General features: G+C 42.6%; 1 protein-coding gene across 5 annotated transcripts in view; it reads left to right on the forward strand.

Moving 5' to 3' along the window:
* Nucleotides 1-2,040: 2,040 nt before the first annotated feature.
* Nucleotides 2,041-18,080, forward strand: part of SIK3 (SIK family kinase 3) — a 247,800-nt gene continuing 231,760 nt past the window's right edge. For all 5 annotated transcript variants that reach the window (XM_059930341.1, XM_059930343.1, XM_059930342.1 and 2 more), the window contains exon 1: nt 2,041-2,345. In XM_059930341.1, the coding sequence (XP_059786324.1) occupies nt 2,073-2,345 (273 nt within the window). In that variant the 5' untranslated portion in view covers nt 2,041-2,072. The remainder of the gene's footprint in view (nt 2,346-18,080) is intronic.

Here is an 18,080-nt window from a genome sequence, read left to right on the forward strand (position 1 = left end):
CGTAAATCACAGAATACACAGCATACACATTCTGGCCATTACTAGGGACAAGAGTGAGCTGCCTACCTCTTCTTCTGGGAAGTTAGACCAACGCTCCATTTTCTAGTTTCTCCCCAGAGGCTTCTTTGTTTCTGACACCCTCCAGAGAGCAGCAGAAGTCGCCGTACCTGATGTTCAAATGATCTCCACCGGTGGAGGAGGGGCTGTAAAGTTGCTATGAGAATGGTTTCAGTGCTGCTCCTGCAGCCGTCGGAGCAAAAGATTTTTTCCCCTTGCCTTACTGCTCATAAGTTTTCTGTTGAGACCCCCATCCTCCTCCTTTCCTTAGGGAGATAGGATAACTGGGACCCTGGGGCCCAGCACCCAAGTTAATGTACAGTCCCTGTTCGAGGCAGGTGAGTAGGGTCAAAGTGATGAGAGGCTGGCCACATGCCATCATTTATCTGCAATTGAATGAGCTCAACCAATGAAAGGGCTTAACCACTGCAAGAAGCTGAGGACCACTTCATCCTTATCCTTATTTGCTAGTAAAGAAGCCAATTAGTGTTAATTGTGTTGGTAATTTGGAACAGCAACCAGGGAATTGATTCAAGGCAATTGTGGAAGGACCTCCCTGTCCTGTCCTCGTCCCAGCCATTACTCATAGTCAGATGGGGAATCAGAGAGCTAGTAAACATCTTTTGGTCAGAGAGAGTAAATAGGGGCTCTGCTTCTCATACTTTCACAGTGCCCTGGGTGTCAGTTTTTACTATTGTACATGCAGTGACCTGACAACACAGTTCTGCCATCGAGAGAGACATAGATGTGGAGGGGTCAGGACCGGAAGGAGGAATACATTTCAGCACTGGAGTGCTCACAGTCTTCCCTCCTCCCCACTTGCCTGACCAGACCATCTTGTTATTGATAGCCCAGTAGCCTACTCCTCCCCGGCCCTACCAGAAGCTGTTAAAGCCCATCTACTTAATAAAGGGGGGGGGGGGGGAAGGAGGGGGAAACCTGGGAGTTGGTGAGGGCTCTGGAGGGTGTGGAATGACAGATACACAGGAGAGAAGAAAAAGGGATATGAGATTTACTGCTGGAATTTGATTTGATCACCTTTAATGTCCTTGGAGAGTCGCTGGTAAGGGTGAATTTTTATTTTATTATTTACTTATTTATTTTGCCCAACAGACGTAACGTATTTAACCATGATGTGACTCACTGGACAATGCGCACCACGGCTTCATCAGGGTTATACAAGTGACAGAAATAGGACGCAGGCACTTCTTTGACAATCATCTAGCTATAGACTTATTCAGAGACGGGGTGGGAGGAAGGAAAATGACGTCCCTGCTCTGGCCCTCACCCACCCAATGACTGGAATGCGTGTTTGGGCTGGTTTCTCCGCCCTTGAACACGCAAATCCTAATTTCCCCATTCCTTTACATTCGGTGACAATTAGAGTGGTTGTACCGGGTGAGTTGGGTTTTGTAAGAGGAAGGAATTTTACTGAAGAATTCCCCTGCCTCGCTTCCGACTTGGTTACAGTTGCTTCGATACTGTAGCTATTCCTGCCTTTGGGGCCTCAAGGGCTAAAGTGGGACAGTGCTAATATTTCTGGTGATGAGGAAATACTTTGTTTTAAAGGAGGCTGGGTGATTGCCGAATTGGGACAGAGGTCACACTAGGGGTCACATTAGCGGTTCCGGGGGGCTCGAGGGAGGGTTTGGGTCAGGCATAAGCACCCCCCGACTCGGGCAACGCTGCGGCGGCTTGGAACCTGCTGGCACACTTGCGGTGCCCACTGTCTCCTCCCCGAAGGGGGGCACCCGGGAGCCGACACCCGAGGAACCGGGCCCACGCGGGAAGGTCGAGCTCGCCGGTGAGGTCACGGTTGCCATGGCTCTAGGCAGTGACGCGCGTCGGCACGTGACGAGAGGTTGCCATGGCGCCAGGCCCCGGCGGCCCGGGCGCTCCGCCTCCCGGAGTGACGTCCCCCGGCTCCCCCCCACCTCTTTTCCCGCCCCTCTGCCCCCTCCCCCCCTCCCCCCCGCCGGCTCCCCGCGGCCCCGGAGGTTTCACTGCACAACAAGATGGCGGCGGCGGCGGCGAGCGGAGCTGGCGGGGCTGCCGGGGCCGGAGCGGGGGGAGCCGGGCCGGCGGGCCGCCTGCTGCCTCCGCCCGCCTCGGGGCCCCCGGCCGCCCCCGCTGCTGTGCCCCCGGCGGCTGGCCCGCCGCGTCCCTCAGCCCCGGCCTCCCGCGGGCCGGTGCCTGCCCGCATCGGCTACTACGAGATCGACCGCACCATCGGCAAGGGCAACTTCGCTGTGGTCAAGCGGGCCACGCACCTCGTCACCAAGGCCAAGGTAGTGGCGCGGTGGGACCGGGCGGCGGCGGGGCTGCGCGGCCCGGGACCGTCCGAGTGCGGCGAGCGCAGGAGAGCCCCGCGACACCGAGGCTGAGGGGTCGGCGCGGGGAGCGGGGCTCGGGAGAGCGTTGGGGACCGGGGAAACGGGTAGGGGGCTGTCGGGTGAGAGTGCGGAGAGGGCGAGCAGAAGGTGGGGGACACCGGGGGACCCGGGAGAGGGTAACTGCACGGCAGAGGGGACGCAGGGGGCCACTGAGCGCGGGGACCTGGGGAACTAGGGAGCCGGGGATGGGGAGGGGGCTCCCTGGGCTGTGCGGAGGGTCGTAGAAGGGATGATTGGAAAGAAGAGGTTTGCAACTCTCCCGGAGCCAGGAGACAGTAAGCTAAGAAGCCTCTGGAACCAGCAGTTAGGAAATCCTAAGGGGATGAGGGCAGGGGAATAGGAAATGTGGACCCGGAGGATGGGGGAAAACAAGGGTGAAACCGGCAGCCCGCAGATGTGAGGTTATGAGGGGAACGAGGATAGCTGGGGCACGTACCAGGGGTATGTGGTGGGTACAGGGTACTGGGAGGTATGAGGGACCTGGTACCTTTTGACAGAGGCACCAATCAGCATTTGATCGTCCAAGACTGATAGATGGTGGGAATGGGAGTCTGAGGACAGACAGGATTATTGGAGGAGGCGATGAAAAAAATGGGGAAATATGGAGGAAAAAAATCACTTTATTTTTCTGCAGGAAGGGGGTCAGGGAACAGAGGCCCAGGGAGGGGGCCCAGGTTTGTGGTGGCGCTAGGTACTCAGGGGTTAAACAGTTTGGGAGAGCTGGATTGCTGGTTATATTTAGTTGTTGGAGGGTCCAGAACTGTGGGCCTTATAGAGCCCAGGGTGGGCTGTCAGTGGTGAGGGGAAAGCCTGGTGACTGAGGAGGTGTGTGAGGAACCCAGACACTCATGGGGCCCTTTGGTTCCCAAGGGATTTGTGGAGCTGTGGTGGTGAAATTGGGCAAGGCCAATTAGGAAGCCATATCCATATACATTTAACATTTTACATAGAAAATTCATTTTTGGAGGAAATATGGTTAGCTCTTTCCTGTGGTCTTCTTCATTGGAAGTATTGGAATCGAAGACAGGAGGAGGAATTGTTTGATTTTGACAGGACTCACAAGCCCATTTGTACTCCGAATTTCTTTCTTTGCTCTGTCTCTCACTTGAATGAATACTTTAGATGTAGTCATTCATTATATTTAAAGCTGCAATTTGTGTTTCCTTCACCCTGACTAATGAAGAACTGTTAACAGCTGCTGCTGCTTCCTACCAAAGCCGTGTCAATTCCCCTCACCTCCTCAGCCTAGTCTCTGGTTCTTGTCACCTACCTTGTTTCTGCTCTTATGGCAGTCCCTTGCTTTCAGAAGGCAGTGACTTACCTCTGCCTTGTCTCCTGCTCACTTATGACCTGAAGTCCCTTTTCCCCTCCTTTCTGTCAGACTGTAAGGGGCCCTTCTTAGCAGGGTGGCTTTGGGGGGGTGGCTGTGGAAAATTGATTGGTCAGTTTCGCTTCCTCTGGGGGGCCCCCTTCAGCCTTTTTGTCAGTGTCTATCAGAGGGCCTCAAGTCTGCAGGTCTGAGCTGAATGAGATCCCAAAGTCCCAGGTTTCCTGGCGCTCTCCTCAGCCCCCCGGCGGGGAGTAGACTGAGCCAAGACTCTGGTGCATCTCTGCCCCCCTGAGTGTTTCCAGTTGTGTTTACTGTTAGCCAAGCCAAATTTATGTTTACAAACAGCTCTAGTTGTTGGAGCCTTGTTCCTTGTTTTGGTATTTCCTTTCTCCGCGGCTACCCCTCCTACCTAAGTAATCACGTTGAGCTCCTGTGATTATTTTGCTCTGACCTCTGGGGGACAGACTCTATGAACTTAATTGGTTGCCTGGTTTATGGTATCTCTGATTTAAAGAATTGTGTATCTTACAGCCCTTGGATACACCAAAATATTGATTAAAAAAATCTGTGACAGAGAGGGTTGAATGTTTTTGTAAATGTAATTGCAAACAGTTGATTCTTGGCTTTATATATAATAGAGACATTTCTATCTTCAGTAGTCAGCAAAGCCAGTGGCTAATTATGGCTGGTCTCCCTGCTTTCTAATTTTCCAGTGTGTGTGTGTGTGTGTCTGTGTGTCTGTGTGTGTGTCTGTGTGTGTCTGTGTGTCTGTGTCTAAGTTTTTCTCAAAGTCCTTGGTATCCTTTAGGACTGCAGCATTTTAAACATCAGCTTGTTTATAAATGGGTGTCACTGTTTATGTTGGTTTTTTCTTTGATCATTTGTGGTGTGCAGTTATGCAATTCCTATGTATGGAAATATTCAAAATCTTGAATGAGGCTGAAATGGCTTGGACAATGAGTTGCATGTGTGACAGGACCACACCAGCACTCATTTGTGTTTCTGTAGCGGTGTGCAATTTCCTAGTTACAGTTATAGGCACCCTGTGTTTCTCTGCTTAAATTACTCTGACGACATGAGTGAAGCTTAATTCACAAGGAGCTGTCATGTGCTCTGAGTAAATGATCAACATATTTTGGCCTGCTTCATGCTTATCTGAATCCACTTTGGAAAGGTTTCTCAAATGCTGACAGCTCAGATGTGTCTAACAACTGTTGCCATACAGTATGATGGCCTATTGAGGCCATGGTTTGGTTATATAATGGCAAGGAAGGTGCCTGGGTATTGGCAGTGGCAGAAGCTGCTGTTCCGTTACTCAGGTAGATAGATTTTTCTCCCATGCACTGCAGTGTTTATCTTACTTCTGCAGTCAGGTCACTTGGAACCAAAGAGAGCTAGCTATTTTTTTTCCCCATCTCTTTTCAGAATGTATCATTTTTTTGTTTTGTTTTTTGGAGGTATGTGATTTTTTTTCTTTCTCCTTTTTCTCCCTGTAGGCCATTGAATGGTCTAGGTTTTTCCTATAACCATATATAATCATCAGACTTAGGTAATTCAGATGATATTTGTGTTGTCTGAAAGAGGTTAGGTAGTAGGTGTTTTCTGAACATCAAAGCAATACTTATGGTCACCTTTTCTTACACACATTACCTATTCCATGGACTGAGAGGCTGAAGTAAACTTTATTTATTGACTAAGCTACTGTGCTCCGTCCAACAATAAGTGGTAAAGCTGGCCCTTTCCCAAATTCTGTTAACTCTCAAACCTCCTAGATCAGGACTCTGGGATGAATAAAATCAGCAGAGAAAGGGAAATATTTTCCTATTTGGCTGTTGGTGACTTTTGCAACACGGCATTCATGAGCTCAGACTTAATATTGGCAGCACTGCAGTGCTTGGAGCGTCACTGCAGAACAGTTAACAGGAGAGAATATTCATCTGTGACATACTTTGGTCAGCAGCTCACCCTGGCTGTCTTTGTCCTACCTTCTTTGAGTTCCCTTTTCTGGAGGAGCCTTGGTCTGAGATTCTCTGGCCCTATTCTTTTGGTAGGACACTATAAAATATTAAAGAGATTAAAAAAAGAAAAGATTTTCTCAATTGCTTATTTGGTTGCCTGTACCTAATTATACTTTCACTGGTTGGATGAATGGGAACGAAGAGTAGATATATTTTGTATGCATTTAAAAAAGGAGTATACATGGCTATAAAAGCCATTGGTCAAATACTTAAAAAATGTATTTTAACAAATATATTGATATATCACCTGCCTGTTTATTGGTTTGTGGTAAGAGCTTGAGCTTTGGCTGAGACTGCCTGGGTTTGGATCTTCTGCTGCATAATAGCTGGGTAATTTAACCTGTCTGTGCTTGGATTTCCTCATCTATGAAATGAGATAACAATAGTACTTACCTCACAAGTTTGGGTGTTATGAAGATTATGTAAGATAATATATGTGAAACTCTTAGAACAAATGTACCTGGCACATAGTAGGTATATAGTAAATGTTATCACCATCTTCTTCATCATCATCATCAGATGCAATAGTAACAAAAATGAGTAAGACATAGTCCCCTTTGTTTGCTTTTCACCCTTTTGGAATAGTTCATGAGTGCCATTTGTTTTGTGTAGGTAGATGTCATCCTGATGATGTGCTGCTTTCAGGTTAAAAAAGTAGTTTGCTATTATTTCACGTGCCTCTTTGAGAGAGTGGATTTAATTCCTGTGGACTATGGGCTAATTTCATGCGATTGACATTTAAAAATATAGTTTTCCATTAAACTTTTTAAATAGTTATGAGACTTGTCTAATGAAAACTGTGACTAACACTGGCTTTTATTTGGGCTGCCTTGAATATTCAGGGTGTTTGTGTAGCTACACTTTGTCAGATTGGTGACAGAACAGAGTTTGTTTGAATGCAGTCTTTTCTCCAGAGATTCCCTTGAATTTCATGGAGAATATGAAGAAATATTCCTACAAGCTTAAGGAGACACTTGCACTTGGGTGCAGGGTGCGCTACTCGGAGGGCCAAGGTCAGGATTCTTAACTGTAGATATTATGCAGAAAAACCACTGTGCTCCCTGACCCCTTCCAAATACTGACGAGCCAGGACACATCTGTGTGCTGTGCGGTTTAGTGCAAACTCATTTCCACCAGGAGGACAGCTCAAAGTGGGCCAGTAGTATTATTTTCACTTCTAAGGATGGTGCTTGTGCTCGTTAGAAGGCTGAAAACAAGATTCATTAGTAAATAGAAAAGAGAATTATGTCAAAAAGAAATTGAAAGCAAGATTTATATTAGTTACATTTGAGGAGGATAGTTCCATCCCTAGATAATCTAGAAATGACTATTGAAAGACAACTAACTTCATTTTGAGATAGGTTTGTTGAAACTTTGTGAAGAGCTAAGACTGATTTGGACTCGTTTTTCCAGAGTCGAAATACCAGTATTCCACTTTCAGCATCAAAACTGTTTATTTTAACATTCTGACTTTGGTGCCAGCTCCCTAGAAAGTCATAGATCTGGCTCAAGCCAGAGGTGCCCAGACTAGTTATTTCTGTGCCAGAAGTGCTGTTTTCATTTTCCAAGCATCAATGTGGCTAATGTTTTCTAGTTCCTGGCATAAAAGAGAACAAAATGGATGCTTTGGAAGGAAAAAGAAATGTGATCTTCTTACCAGAGCCTTTGTAAGTCTAAAAAACACCTAAAACTTCTCTGCACAGAGATGGAACCTTTCCCTTGTCCATTCATTCATTCAACGTATATTTACTGAATGCAGATTTTGTGTCAGGTTCTACTCTGGCTCTCGAGTACCCCAAAAACAAAAGAGAAAAAAAGCTCTTTCCTTCTTGGAACTTATTTTCCGATGGGAGGAGACAGGCAAGAAACATGTAAACAAATAACTTTATATAGTGACAAATACTATGAAGAAAATAAATGGGCTAGAGAGTGTCTGGGGCAGGGTGCTGGAAGGCCTTTCCAGGGTGGTGATATTTGAGCTGACAACTGAATGATGAGAAAGAGCCAGCTTGGGAAGATTCAGAAAATGGAATATTCAGTGCAGAAGGAATGGCACGTGCAGCGGCCTTGGGGTAGAAATGAACTTGGTTTGTCCAAAGATTAGACCCAAGGTCAGGGTGCCTAGAGCTTAGTGAACAAGAGAAAGGATGGTAAGGAATGAGATCAGAAAGTTAGACAGGGGCCAGATCATGTGGGTCTTATAGGCCATTTTATGGAATTGGGTATGAAACAGGGGACTGACCTCAGAAGATGTCAAAGCAGAGCACTGACATTATCTGATTTATGTTTTTAAAAACTCATGTTGGGGAACTTCCCTGGTGGCACAGTGGTTAAGAATCTGCCTGCCAATGCAGGGGACACGGGTTCAATCCCTGGTTCAGGAAGATCCCACGTGCCACGGAGCAGCTAAGCCCGTGCGCCACGACTACTGAGCCTGTGCTCTAGAGCCCACGTGCCACAGCTACTGAGCCCACGTGCCACAACTACTGAAGCCCGCGTGCCTAGAGCCTGTGCTCCGCAACAAAGAGAAGCCCCCACTTGCCGCAACTAGAGAAAGCCAGTGGACAGCAACAAAGACCCAACACAGAATGAATGAATGAATGAATGAATGAGTTAATTAATGTATTAAAAAAAGATCTTAGAGATGTTCTATTCCAACTCTTTCTTTTCTAGAGTCTAGAAAGATGGACTTAACGGAATTTAGAATCTCAGGCTTTTAGGAGCCATCAAAGTAGTTTAGACCAATTATCTGCTAGACTCACAGCTCTCTTCTGTATCTCTCCCACCCCCCATTTGCCCAGAATCCTATAGCTAGTTAGTGGGGGAGGTAGAAATAGAATCCAGGTATCCCTACTCCTAGTTAACTCTACCCTGACTCCTCCAAGCATAGAAAACATTGCCCTTGCCCTCTGAATACTTACTCTTTCATTAGAGAAACAAGATACACCTACTAATTAAAGTCTAAGATTATTTATCCTCTCTATTAAAACAAACTCCAAAGATGAGAAGTCATGATGAGAGGAAAATTTTCCAAGTAGAGGATATACCAACACTGTATTTAACCTGTCCTATGGCATTGTTTCACTCTATCACCCTTGTCACTTACCTGCAGTCCTCCACGGGTACACTGCTTTGCCTTTCAGTCTCCTACTCAAATGCCCCTTGATGCTCCCTTGACATGACTGAGGTGTCAAAAAAGCCTTTCAAAATGCTAAGGAAGTAAAAAGAGAAAGAAACACAGAAAAAGCAATGACCGTAAACACAGTCTACCTTACATAGTTTGCTTTTGCCACTATATCTAGCTCACACTCAGGGAACATGAGTAATTATACTTTTGCTCTGTTGGGTTGGTCTGGTCTGTCTTTGAAGGTACATTTCTTAGATGGACTCCTTATTTACCAGAACACTACCAGTTTCCACGGGATGGTGCCATCTTATAACTCATTAAGAGAACTGGTCACCAAGATACATACCTTGATGATGCAGGTGAGGGCCAAGAGAACCATTTATCTAGGGCTCCTCTTATGTGGTTCTAGTTTCTGATCTAAGAGCTTGGCCTGTTCCCCAGGTGAATGACCTCACCCATCAGGTGAGTCCCGACCTCCTTTATAATAGTAGCTTGGTCCCTTCTGGCATAATAGTGTAGTCATGCTGTGTTGTGGATGACTGATAACATCCAGAGGATGAAAATTATATACATTCTCATGGACTTTTGTCCATGGGAATGTGTATAATGGCCTTGGCAATGTCTCTGAGAAGCCCTCAACAGTCGTGGATGAATTTGCTTGAGAGGGTTTCTTTTGGATCTGTTCAGAGTAAAATTCCATCAGCTAAGGACAAAACTGTTGGATGAGCTGTGGCGAAGTTATGTTAGAACATATTTCTGTTCAGGAGGTGTGTGATCCACTGTAGACCAGGAGTCTCTGGCCACACTGATAAGTATTTCTTCTCAGAATTTAGCTTGTCAGAGAGTTAGGAATCAGATTGTAAATACTCAGTCTCATTTCCCAGAAACTGAAAAGGAAGGAGATGCAAACCCATCGCCTGTTTAAGCTCCCCTGTGTAGGCTGGGCTCACTCATTTGGGTACTTTTACCTATATTTAGGTATTGATTAGGAATTTCTGAGAAATCCTCAAATTTCTGCCTAGTTTCAGCTCCAGCCCATGCTTACCAGCAGTAGGCTTTACTTCTCTTTGCTCCCTCCAGAAGAATTGAATGTGAAATTTTAGGTTAACTAACCACATATCTTGAGACTGAATTTTTTGGAGAAGAAATTTTTCATTCATTCATTCCATCCATCCAGCCAATAAGCTTTTGAAAAATTGTTTATCAAAAACTAGGAATGAATGATATATGGCACAAAATTCAAAAAGTGCAAACTCGTATATAGTGAAATTGTCTGCTTGCCACCCCAGTGCCTCAGACACAGTTTTTTAGTCTTGTTTCCCCAGTATTTATTAAGGGCGTCTCTGGATCAGTCCAAATGCTAGGTGCTGTTTGTTTTCTGGCAGTGTTTTTACATGCTTGAAATTTCTAAAAATCATTTTACTTAAAAAGAAAAAGAAGAAAATACCTAACTTTTAAAGCTTGTTAGGAGGCACAGGGTGATAATTTAATGTCAGCTCCATGCGGGCAGGGATTTTAAGCTATTGTTTGCTGTTGTATTCCCAGTGCCTACTACGATGCCTGTAAATACTCATTTAGTGAGTGAATGTAAGGATTAAAAAAAAAATGGGAGCTGAGTTTGTTTTTAATACTCTTAATGCATCTTAGAATTTTATTATTGAAATTTTCTATCTCCAGTTAAGATGTTAAAGAAAAATAATGTTCTACCTTTTTCTCACAAATCTCTAGGTAAGGAGATTTCACAGCCTTTCTGGGCAAGTTACTTTTGGCATATCTCAAACTTTCATTATTAAGAAGTTCAGTATAATTTAAAGTAAATCCTGCGATTTAAATTCAAGCCCCTTATTTTAAGGAGAAGGTTCTTACACATACAGGCTCCCAGTGGGTTACTTCCTTGAGAAGGTCTCATGGGTACAGTCAGTATAGTCAGCCAGTGCCTTGTTTTCCCTCTTCTGCCTAGGAGCCTCTTCTTTGCAGACCCACTATGCTGTCTTGGGCTGCTGGCACTTCCTGAAATAACTTCACACTCTTTGTTGGAGTTACGACTTGTTCTTTTCTTTATACTAAGTGATCTGATTAAAATAACTACTGTTTTTCTGTCACTGGTCCTTAATTTCAATAGGTTACTTTTCTTGGTCCTTACCTTAAATGGATTCATTCAAATAGTATTTTTTCTGTCATCTGTAGGCAAAAAGTTGCGGCTGCTGATACTAGAAGACAGGAGGATAAGTGTTATTCTTGTCAGGGTGGGCAAAGGGTTAAGTTAAAGGAGCAGTTGAATGCTCGCAGCCGGGACCTGATAGAGGAGGAATACAAGAGGTCTTGAGCATAAATTCTCTTACTTCAACCCAGTTGCTTATTATTACTGGCTCACTTCTACCACCTTGCCCTATTTTTTTCTGATTATAATTGGGAAAACTCAGAAAATTATAAAGAAGCAGAAGGAAAAAAATCACCCATAATCCTGCCCCCCAGAGGCAACAGTTATTAATATTGTAAAATATATAATTGAGATCATATTGATATACTATTTTATTTCTTCCCCCCTTATCATTATAAGCATTTTCTCATCATTTGAAACTATTTGTAAACATCAATTTTAATGGATGTGTACTTTGCTGTTGTATGACTGCCATTATTTTTTTAACCTTTTTCATAATTTAAGGTTCTTCCCAGTTTTTCACTGTTAGAAATTTTCTGTGATTACCATTTTTGTGCATGAATCTTTGAAGCATTTCTGATTTTTTCTCAGGATAGATTGTTGGATGTGAAATTATTGGGTCAGAGGGTATACATGTTTTTAAGATACCTGATTCATATATGGGCACATTGCTTTCCAGAAAGGTTGTGCCAGGGTTTAGCCTCCCAGAAGTGAATGAAATCTTTTTTTATTTTGTCTCCGCTTCTGCCCTCCTTATTTGGGAGTGTAGGGCTTTTAAGTCCCTGCTGCACCTCTAAACCTAGGGCAGTAGGTATGGGACACATTAAAAGAGGGCTGGAGCAAGCTGCCTAATCCTTCCCTCCCTGAACCAAACCTGGACGAGGAATGAAAAGAGTTACGTGTGACTCTAACCTTTTCAGTTGTTTTTTATGAATCATCATTCTCTCCTAGTCTTTCACAAAGAGACATAAACTTAAATTGGAGAAATTGCTGAAGGAGAGAAGAAAGGTTAATGAGAAAGACTCTGATTACCTGAATCTTTGATTTTTAAATAACTATCCTTCGGTAAACCTGAGTGAGAATTTCAGAGATTGATGAAGGTTGTAAATTACTCCTCTCTTTTTTTAATGGTAAAAAGATGGTGAGGAAATTGTAAAGGAAATAATTATGTGAATAAATATGGTGATACACCAGTCCTATTATGTTTGTATTTACTTTACGCACTGTACTTTATGCGTTATTTACGAGGTTTTCAAGGGTAATTGGGTCATGTGGAATATTGTTCTTAGAATGTTTGGGGGTTACCACTGCTGTATTTTAGGCATCTGACAATATGCTCTTTTCTTTTATCTCCAATAGAAGACCTTTTATACAGTAAGTTTGGGTTATGATTTGCTTAGTTAATTAGGGGAAAGAAATGAATGAAGCAGGGAAATCAGAAATAATGATGCATATATACTTTTAACATTTTATTTTAATTTAAAATGTGAATATGCATTAATCCACTAATCTTTTTCAAAAAGTGTTTATTATGGAATATTTCAAACATAAGCAAAATTAAAAAGAATGATATAATGAACCCCCATCGACCTATCACCCAGCGTAAGCAGTTATTACCTCACGGCCCATCTTTCACCCATATCACTTCCAGCTTCTCTTTTCTCCCTAGTTTATTTTGAAGCAATTCCCAGAATCTTATTTCATCTGTGAATATTTTGGCATGTATCTCTAAATAGGCCAGGATTGTTTCTCAAAAAACATAACCACAGTACCATTATCCTACCTAAAACAATTAACAATAATTCTCTAATGTCATTAAGTATCAAATTAGTGTTAAAGTTTCTCTGATTGTCATATATATGTATATGTATATATATGTGTATACATATATATATATTTTTTTCTTTTTTTAACCACTTGTTTGTTTGAATCAGGGTCTAAATAAAGTCCATACATTATAATTGATTGATGTCCCTTAAGTTTTGTATTAAAAAAATTGTTTGTTTTACTCTATAGATTTACCCTCCTTTTCTTTTTCTTTGCAATCTGTCTAAGAAACACATTCACTAATCTTAGATGTAGACCTTTCTCTGTATATTGATGTCCTGATTGAAGTTCTTCATCATGTTTGTGTTAAACCTACCCATAGTTCATCATCTATGATTTCCAGTTTTGTTTTGCTTTTTTAAAGCAGAGTAGGAATTTGAAGGCATTTGTGAAGCAATATGAGTACAGAATCTCTCGAGTTCTTGATTCTCTCCCCCTAGTCTTTTACACTTGTCTCATCCACATCTAATTTGACTGTACCAAGTCATTTTAAGCTTTCAACTTAGTTTTCAAAGAAACATGTCTTTCTTTTCTCCCGGGTTTCTCATCCGTTTACATAGATAATTAAACTGCATTACTATAATAACAAGAACAACTGGTATAAATAGGTTTGGGGAAAACCATTTAATTCTTGGTAAGCATGCAACTTAATGGATGGGAGCAGAAATATCCAGGAGTAGAGGGAGTGGCTATTAATTGGGGCCAGCTTGCATGCTGGGGCCCCAGTTGTTTTACAGAGGAAAGGGGAAGCATCAGTTATTTCGGCAGGTTGGTTGAGAGGTGGTGGGTTAAGAGAACTTCTACATTAATTTTATAATTATAAGTAAGCCAAATTATTAGAAATTTGAGTACAAGATATTTTATAGAGTTTTTTATTTATAGTGTATACTTCAGAGTAGTATTTTTGTCCACTTGTGTTAGAGTTTGCATGAACTGGACTGAATTTGACAATAGGCCAGTGATGTTAAAAATTTGGTTGAGGAAACAGCCAAAACTTTGTAGTTTGAAAGGTTTATATCTGTTCACTGCCAGGGTAGCGTTCCATGGAACAAGTTGACATTTTCATGTAGTAAGTTGTTTTCTGTTCCTGGCAAAAGAAATCTTGGTTCGTATACCACAAGGAACAGGATTGTTGTTATTGTGGAAGGCAGGAGTAGAGCTGTGTGTTTCTTTTTAGGATTAGCTGGGCACCTGCAGGATTTCTTACTTCTTTCTTTCTGCTTCCTGCCTGCTGTTGTCCTTTCCTTCTGTCAAAATGTTCTAGTGTTGCATAAGCAGTGTTCTGACAATAGATGAGGTTTTTTGGTAGCTCATTTTTTTAAACCCTCAAAATAATGTTTTTAGTGATTGTATGTTCTTGGCTTACTTTCCATTTCTGCATCAACAGTGATATTGTTATTCTAGTCAAATGGGGCAGTTGTATTCCAGCAGTGATCTTTGTGTCCAAGTCAGCTAGCTGCAGAGATACCATGTTCATTTTTTATTCCTAAATATCTTATATGTGTATAGTAATTCTGGAAGGTAATTCAGTTTTGAGATGATACTTTCGGATCTCAGTACAGGATTTCACAGTCCTCAAGAATAAGACTTGTTTGAAGCATTGTTAGCCATTGGCCTCTGACATATGCAGAAGAGTGGCCGGTGATTTCAGCCTGCTGCCTCTTCTCATCTCATTTTCCTTCTTCCTTTTCAGCCAGCAGCTGCATCCCGTGCCCTGCTCTGATTGAGCTCTTAGTAAAAGGGGTACTGTTTTACTAAGTCACAACCTCTTCTATCAATGGTGTTTAGACTTTTAGGCCAAGAATCAATTTTGGAGTCACATTAAAATTTGAAAACAACATTTCAGTTGTGTTACCTAAATTTCTCTTCCTTTCCTTACGCTAGTAGCAGTGTTTTCTGCTTTTCCAGTCTTTGGGGAACCTTTTTGGCCCATCAGAGCAGCTCGAGGCAGTCTAAGTGATGCACTGAGCATTGCTGTGGGAGTCAGGGCACGTGTTTCACGTCTCAGTTTTTACTAGCCTGGCAGCTCTCTTTGGGCAGGTCACTTAACCCCATAGGGCTTCCAGTTTCTTTCTTTTTTAAAAAAAAAATAATAATAATAATTAATTTATTTTTTGGCTGCACTGGGTCTTCGTTGCTGCACGCGGGCTTTCTCTAGTTGTGGCGAGCGGGGGCTACTCTTCGTTGCGGTGTGCGGGCTTCTCAGTGCGGGGGCTTCTCTTGTACAGGAGCACGGGCTCTAGAGTGCAGGCTCAGTAGTTGTGGTGCAGGGGCTTAGGTGGTCCGCGGCACGTGGGATCTTCCCAGACCAGGGCTTGAACTGGTGTCCCCTGCATTGGCAGGCGGATTCTTAACCACTGCGCCACCAGGGAAGTCCCTTCCAGTTTCTTTTTAATGTATATTTTTCAACAGCTGTATTGAGATATAATTCCCATACTGTACAATTCACCCAATTCAGTGTTTTTAGTATATTCACAGAGTTGTGCAACCATCACCACAATCCTTTTTTTTTTTCCTTTTTTGGTTGCGCTGCACGTTTTGCGGGATCTTAGTTCCCTGACCGGGGATCGAACCCGGGCCCCAGCAGTGAAAGCACAGAGTCCTAACCACTGGACCGCCAGGGAATTCCCCACCACAATCCATTTTATTTTTTATTTTAAAAAGTATTTATTTATTTGGCTCGATGGGTCTTAGTTGCAGCATGCGGGCATCTCTCTTGTTGTGGCGCTCGGGCTCCAGAGCACGTGGGCTCGGTAGTTGCGGTGCTCGGGGTTAGTTGCCCTGAAGCATGTGGGATCTTAGTTCCTTGACCAGAAATCCAACCCGTGTACCCTGCGTTGGAAGGTGATTCGCAACCACTGGACCACCAGGGGAGTCCCCACAATCCATTTTATTTTATTTTATTTTTATTTATTTATTTTAAAAATTTATTTATTTATTTTTGGCTGCGTTGGGTCTTCATTGCTGTGCGCAGGCTTTCTCTAGTTGCGGCGAGCAGGGGCTACTCTTCGTTGCGGTGCGCAGGATTCTCGTTGCGGTGGCTTCTATTGTCACGGAGCACAGGCTCTAGGCACGTGGGCTTCAGTAGTTGTGGCTCGCGGGCTCTAGAGCGCAGGCTCAGTAGTTGTGGCGCACGGGCTTAGTTGCTCTGCGGCATGTGGGATCTTCCCAGACCAGGGCTCGAACCTGTGTCCCCTGCATTGGCAGGCGGATTCTTAACCACTGCGCCACCAGGGAAGTCCCCCACAATCCATTTTAGAATGTTTTTATTCCTCTTGAAAGAAGTGACCCATTAGCAGTGACTGTCCATTTCCTCAACCTGCCTCCTGCAGCCCTAATCAATCACTAATCAGTCTCTATAGATTTGCCCATTCTGGACATTTCATATAAATGGAATCATACAACATATTGCCTTTTGTGTCTGGATTCTTTCACTTAGCATAATGTCTTCAAGGTTCATCTATGTTGTAGCATATGTCAGAATTTCCTTCCTTTTTATGGCTGAATAATATTCCATTGTATGGATATACTGCATTTTGTATATTCATTCATGAAATAGTGGATATTTGCATTAGTCCCACTTTTGGCTATTATGAACAATGCTGTTATGAACATTCGTGTACAAATTTTTTTTTTTAGATTACGTTCTTTTATTTATTTATTTGGCCACACTGAGCAACACGTAGGATCTCAGTTCCCTGACCAGGGACGGAACCCGTGCCCTGTGCGTTGGAAACGTGGAGTCTTAACCACTGGACTGCCAGGGAATGCCCCTCGTGTACAAAGTTTTGTGTGGACATATGTTTCAATTTTTCTTGGGCATATACCTAGAAGTGGAATTTCTGCATCATAAACATTCCATATTTAACTTTTTGAGGAATTGCCAAACTGTTTTCCAAAATGGCTGCACCATTTTCCATTCCCACCAGTAATGTATGAGGGTTCCAGTTTTTCCACATGCTTACCAAAACTTATTTTCTTTCTTTTTGATTTAGCCATCCAAGTGAACGTGAAGTGGTAGCTCATTGTGGTTTTGATTTGCGTTTCTCTTATGACTCATGGTGTTGAGTATCTTTTCTGTGCTAAGGGACCATTTGTAGATCTTTGGAGAAGTGTCTATTTAGATTCTTTGCCCATTTTTTTAGTTGGGTTGTCTTTTTATTGTTGAGTTGTAAGAATTCTTTATATATTCTGGATATAAGTCCTTTATCAGATATATGACATACAAATATTTTCTCCTATTTTGTAGGTTGTCTTTTCACTTTTGTGATGGTTTTGTTTGCAGCACAAAGGTTTTAAATTTTGATGCTCTAGTTTCCTTATTTGTAAAGTTATTCTAACTCTGAAATTATATGTTCTATTGAAATATTTTCCTCTGTACTCATTTTGTACCTTTCTCTCACTTTGGGATAGATCTCCCTTTTCCAGGACATTTTATAGCCGCAAAGTCTCTTTAAAAACATCTATCTATGTATCTATCTGGTACATGTGTCTTATAAAATAATCAGACTCTACAAAATAAATAACATCAAAAGTGAAAGTTCCTTTTCCTTGTGAAATCCTTTCTCTTAGGATATGCTGTTAACTTTAACATATAACATAATAGCACTGTTAATTATATTTATCATGTACCATTACATCAGTAGTACTTATTTGTCTTATAACTGGAAATTTGTAGCTTTGACTCCCTTCATCCAGTTCCTTCTCCCCCTACCCCTCTCTGGTAACCACAAATCTGATCTCTTTTTCTGTGAGTTTGTTTGTTTGTTTGTTTTTGAAGTACAATTGACCTACAGTACTGTGTTAGTTCTTGTTACACAACATAGTGGTTCATTGTTTCTATACATTTCAAAATGATCACCATGATAAGTCTAGTTACGATCTGTCACCATACAAAGATATTACATAATTATTGACAGTATTCCCCTCACTGTGCATTTCATACTCGCGACTCATTTATTTTGCAACAGGAAGTTTGTACCTCTTAATCTCCCTCACCTATTTCTCTTCTTGCGCTACCCACCCTCCTCTCTGGCAACCACCTGTTTGTTCTCTGTATCTATGACTCTGTTTCTATTTTGTTATGTTTATTCATTTGTTTTATTTTTTAAGATTCCACATGTAAGTGAAATCATACAGTATTTGTCTTTCTCCGTCTGACTTATTT

The sequence above is a fragment of the Balaenoptera ricei genome, chromosome 8 (assembly GCF_028023285.1).
Source record: "Balaenoptera ricei isolate mBalRic1 chromosome 8, mBalRic1.hap2, whole genome shotgun sequence".
Classification (NCBI taxonomy): domain Eukaryota; kingdom Metazoa; phylum Chordata; class Mammalia; order Artiodactyla; family Balaenopteridae; genus Balaenoptera; species Balaenoptera ricei.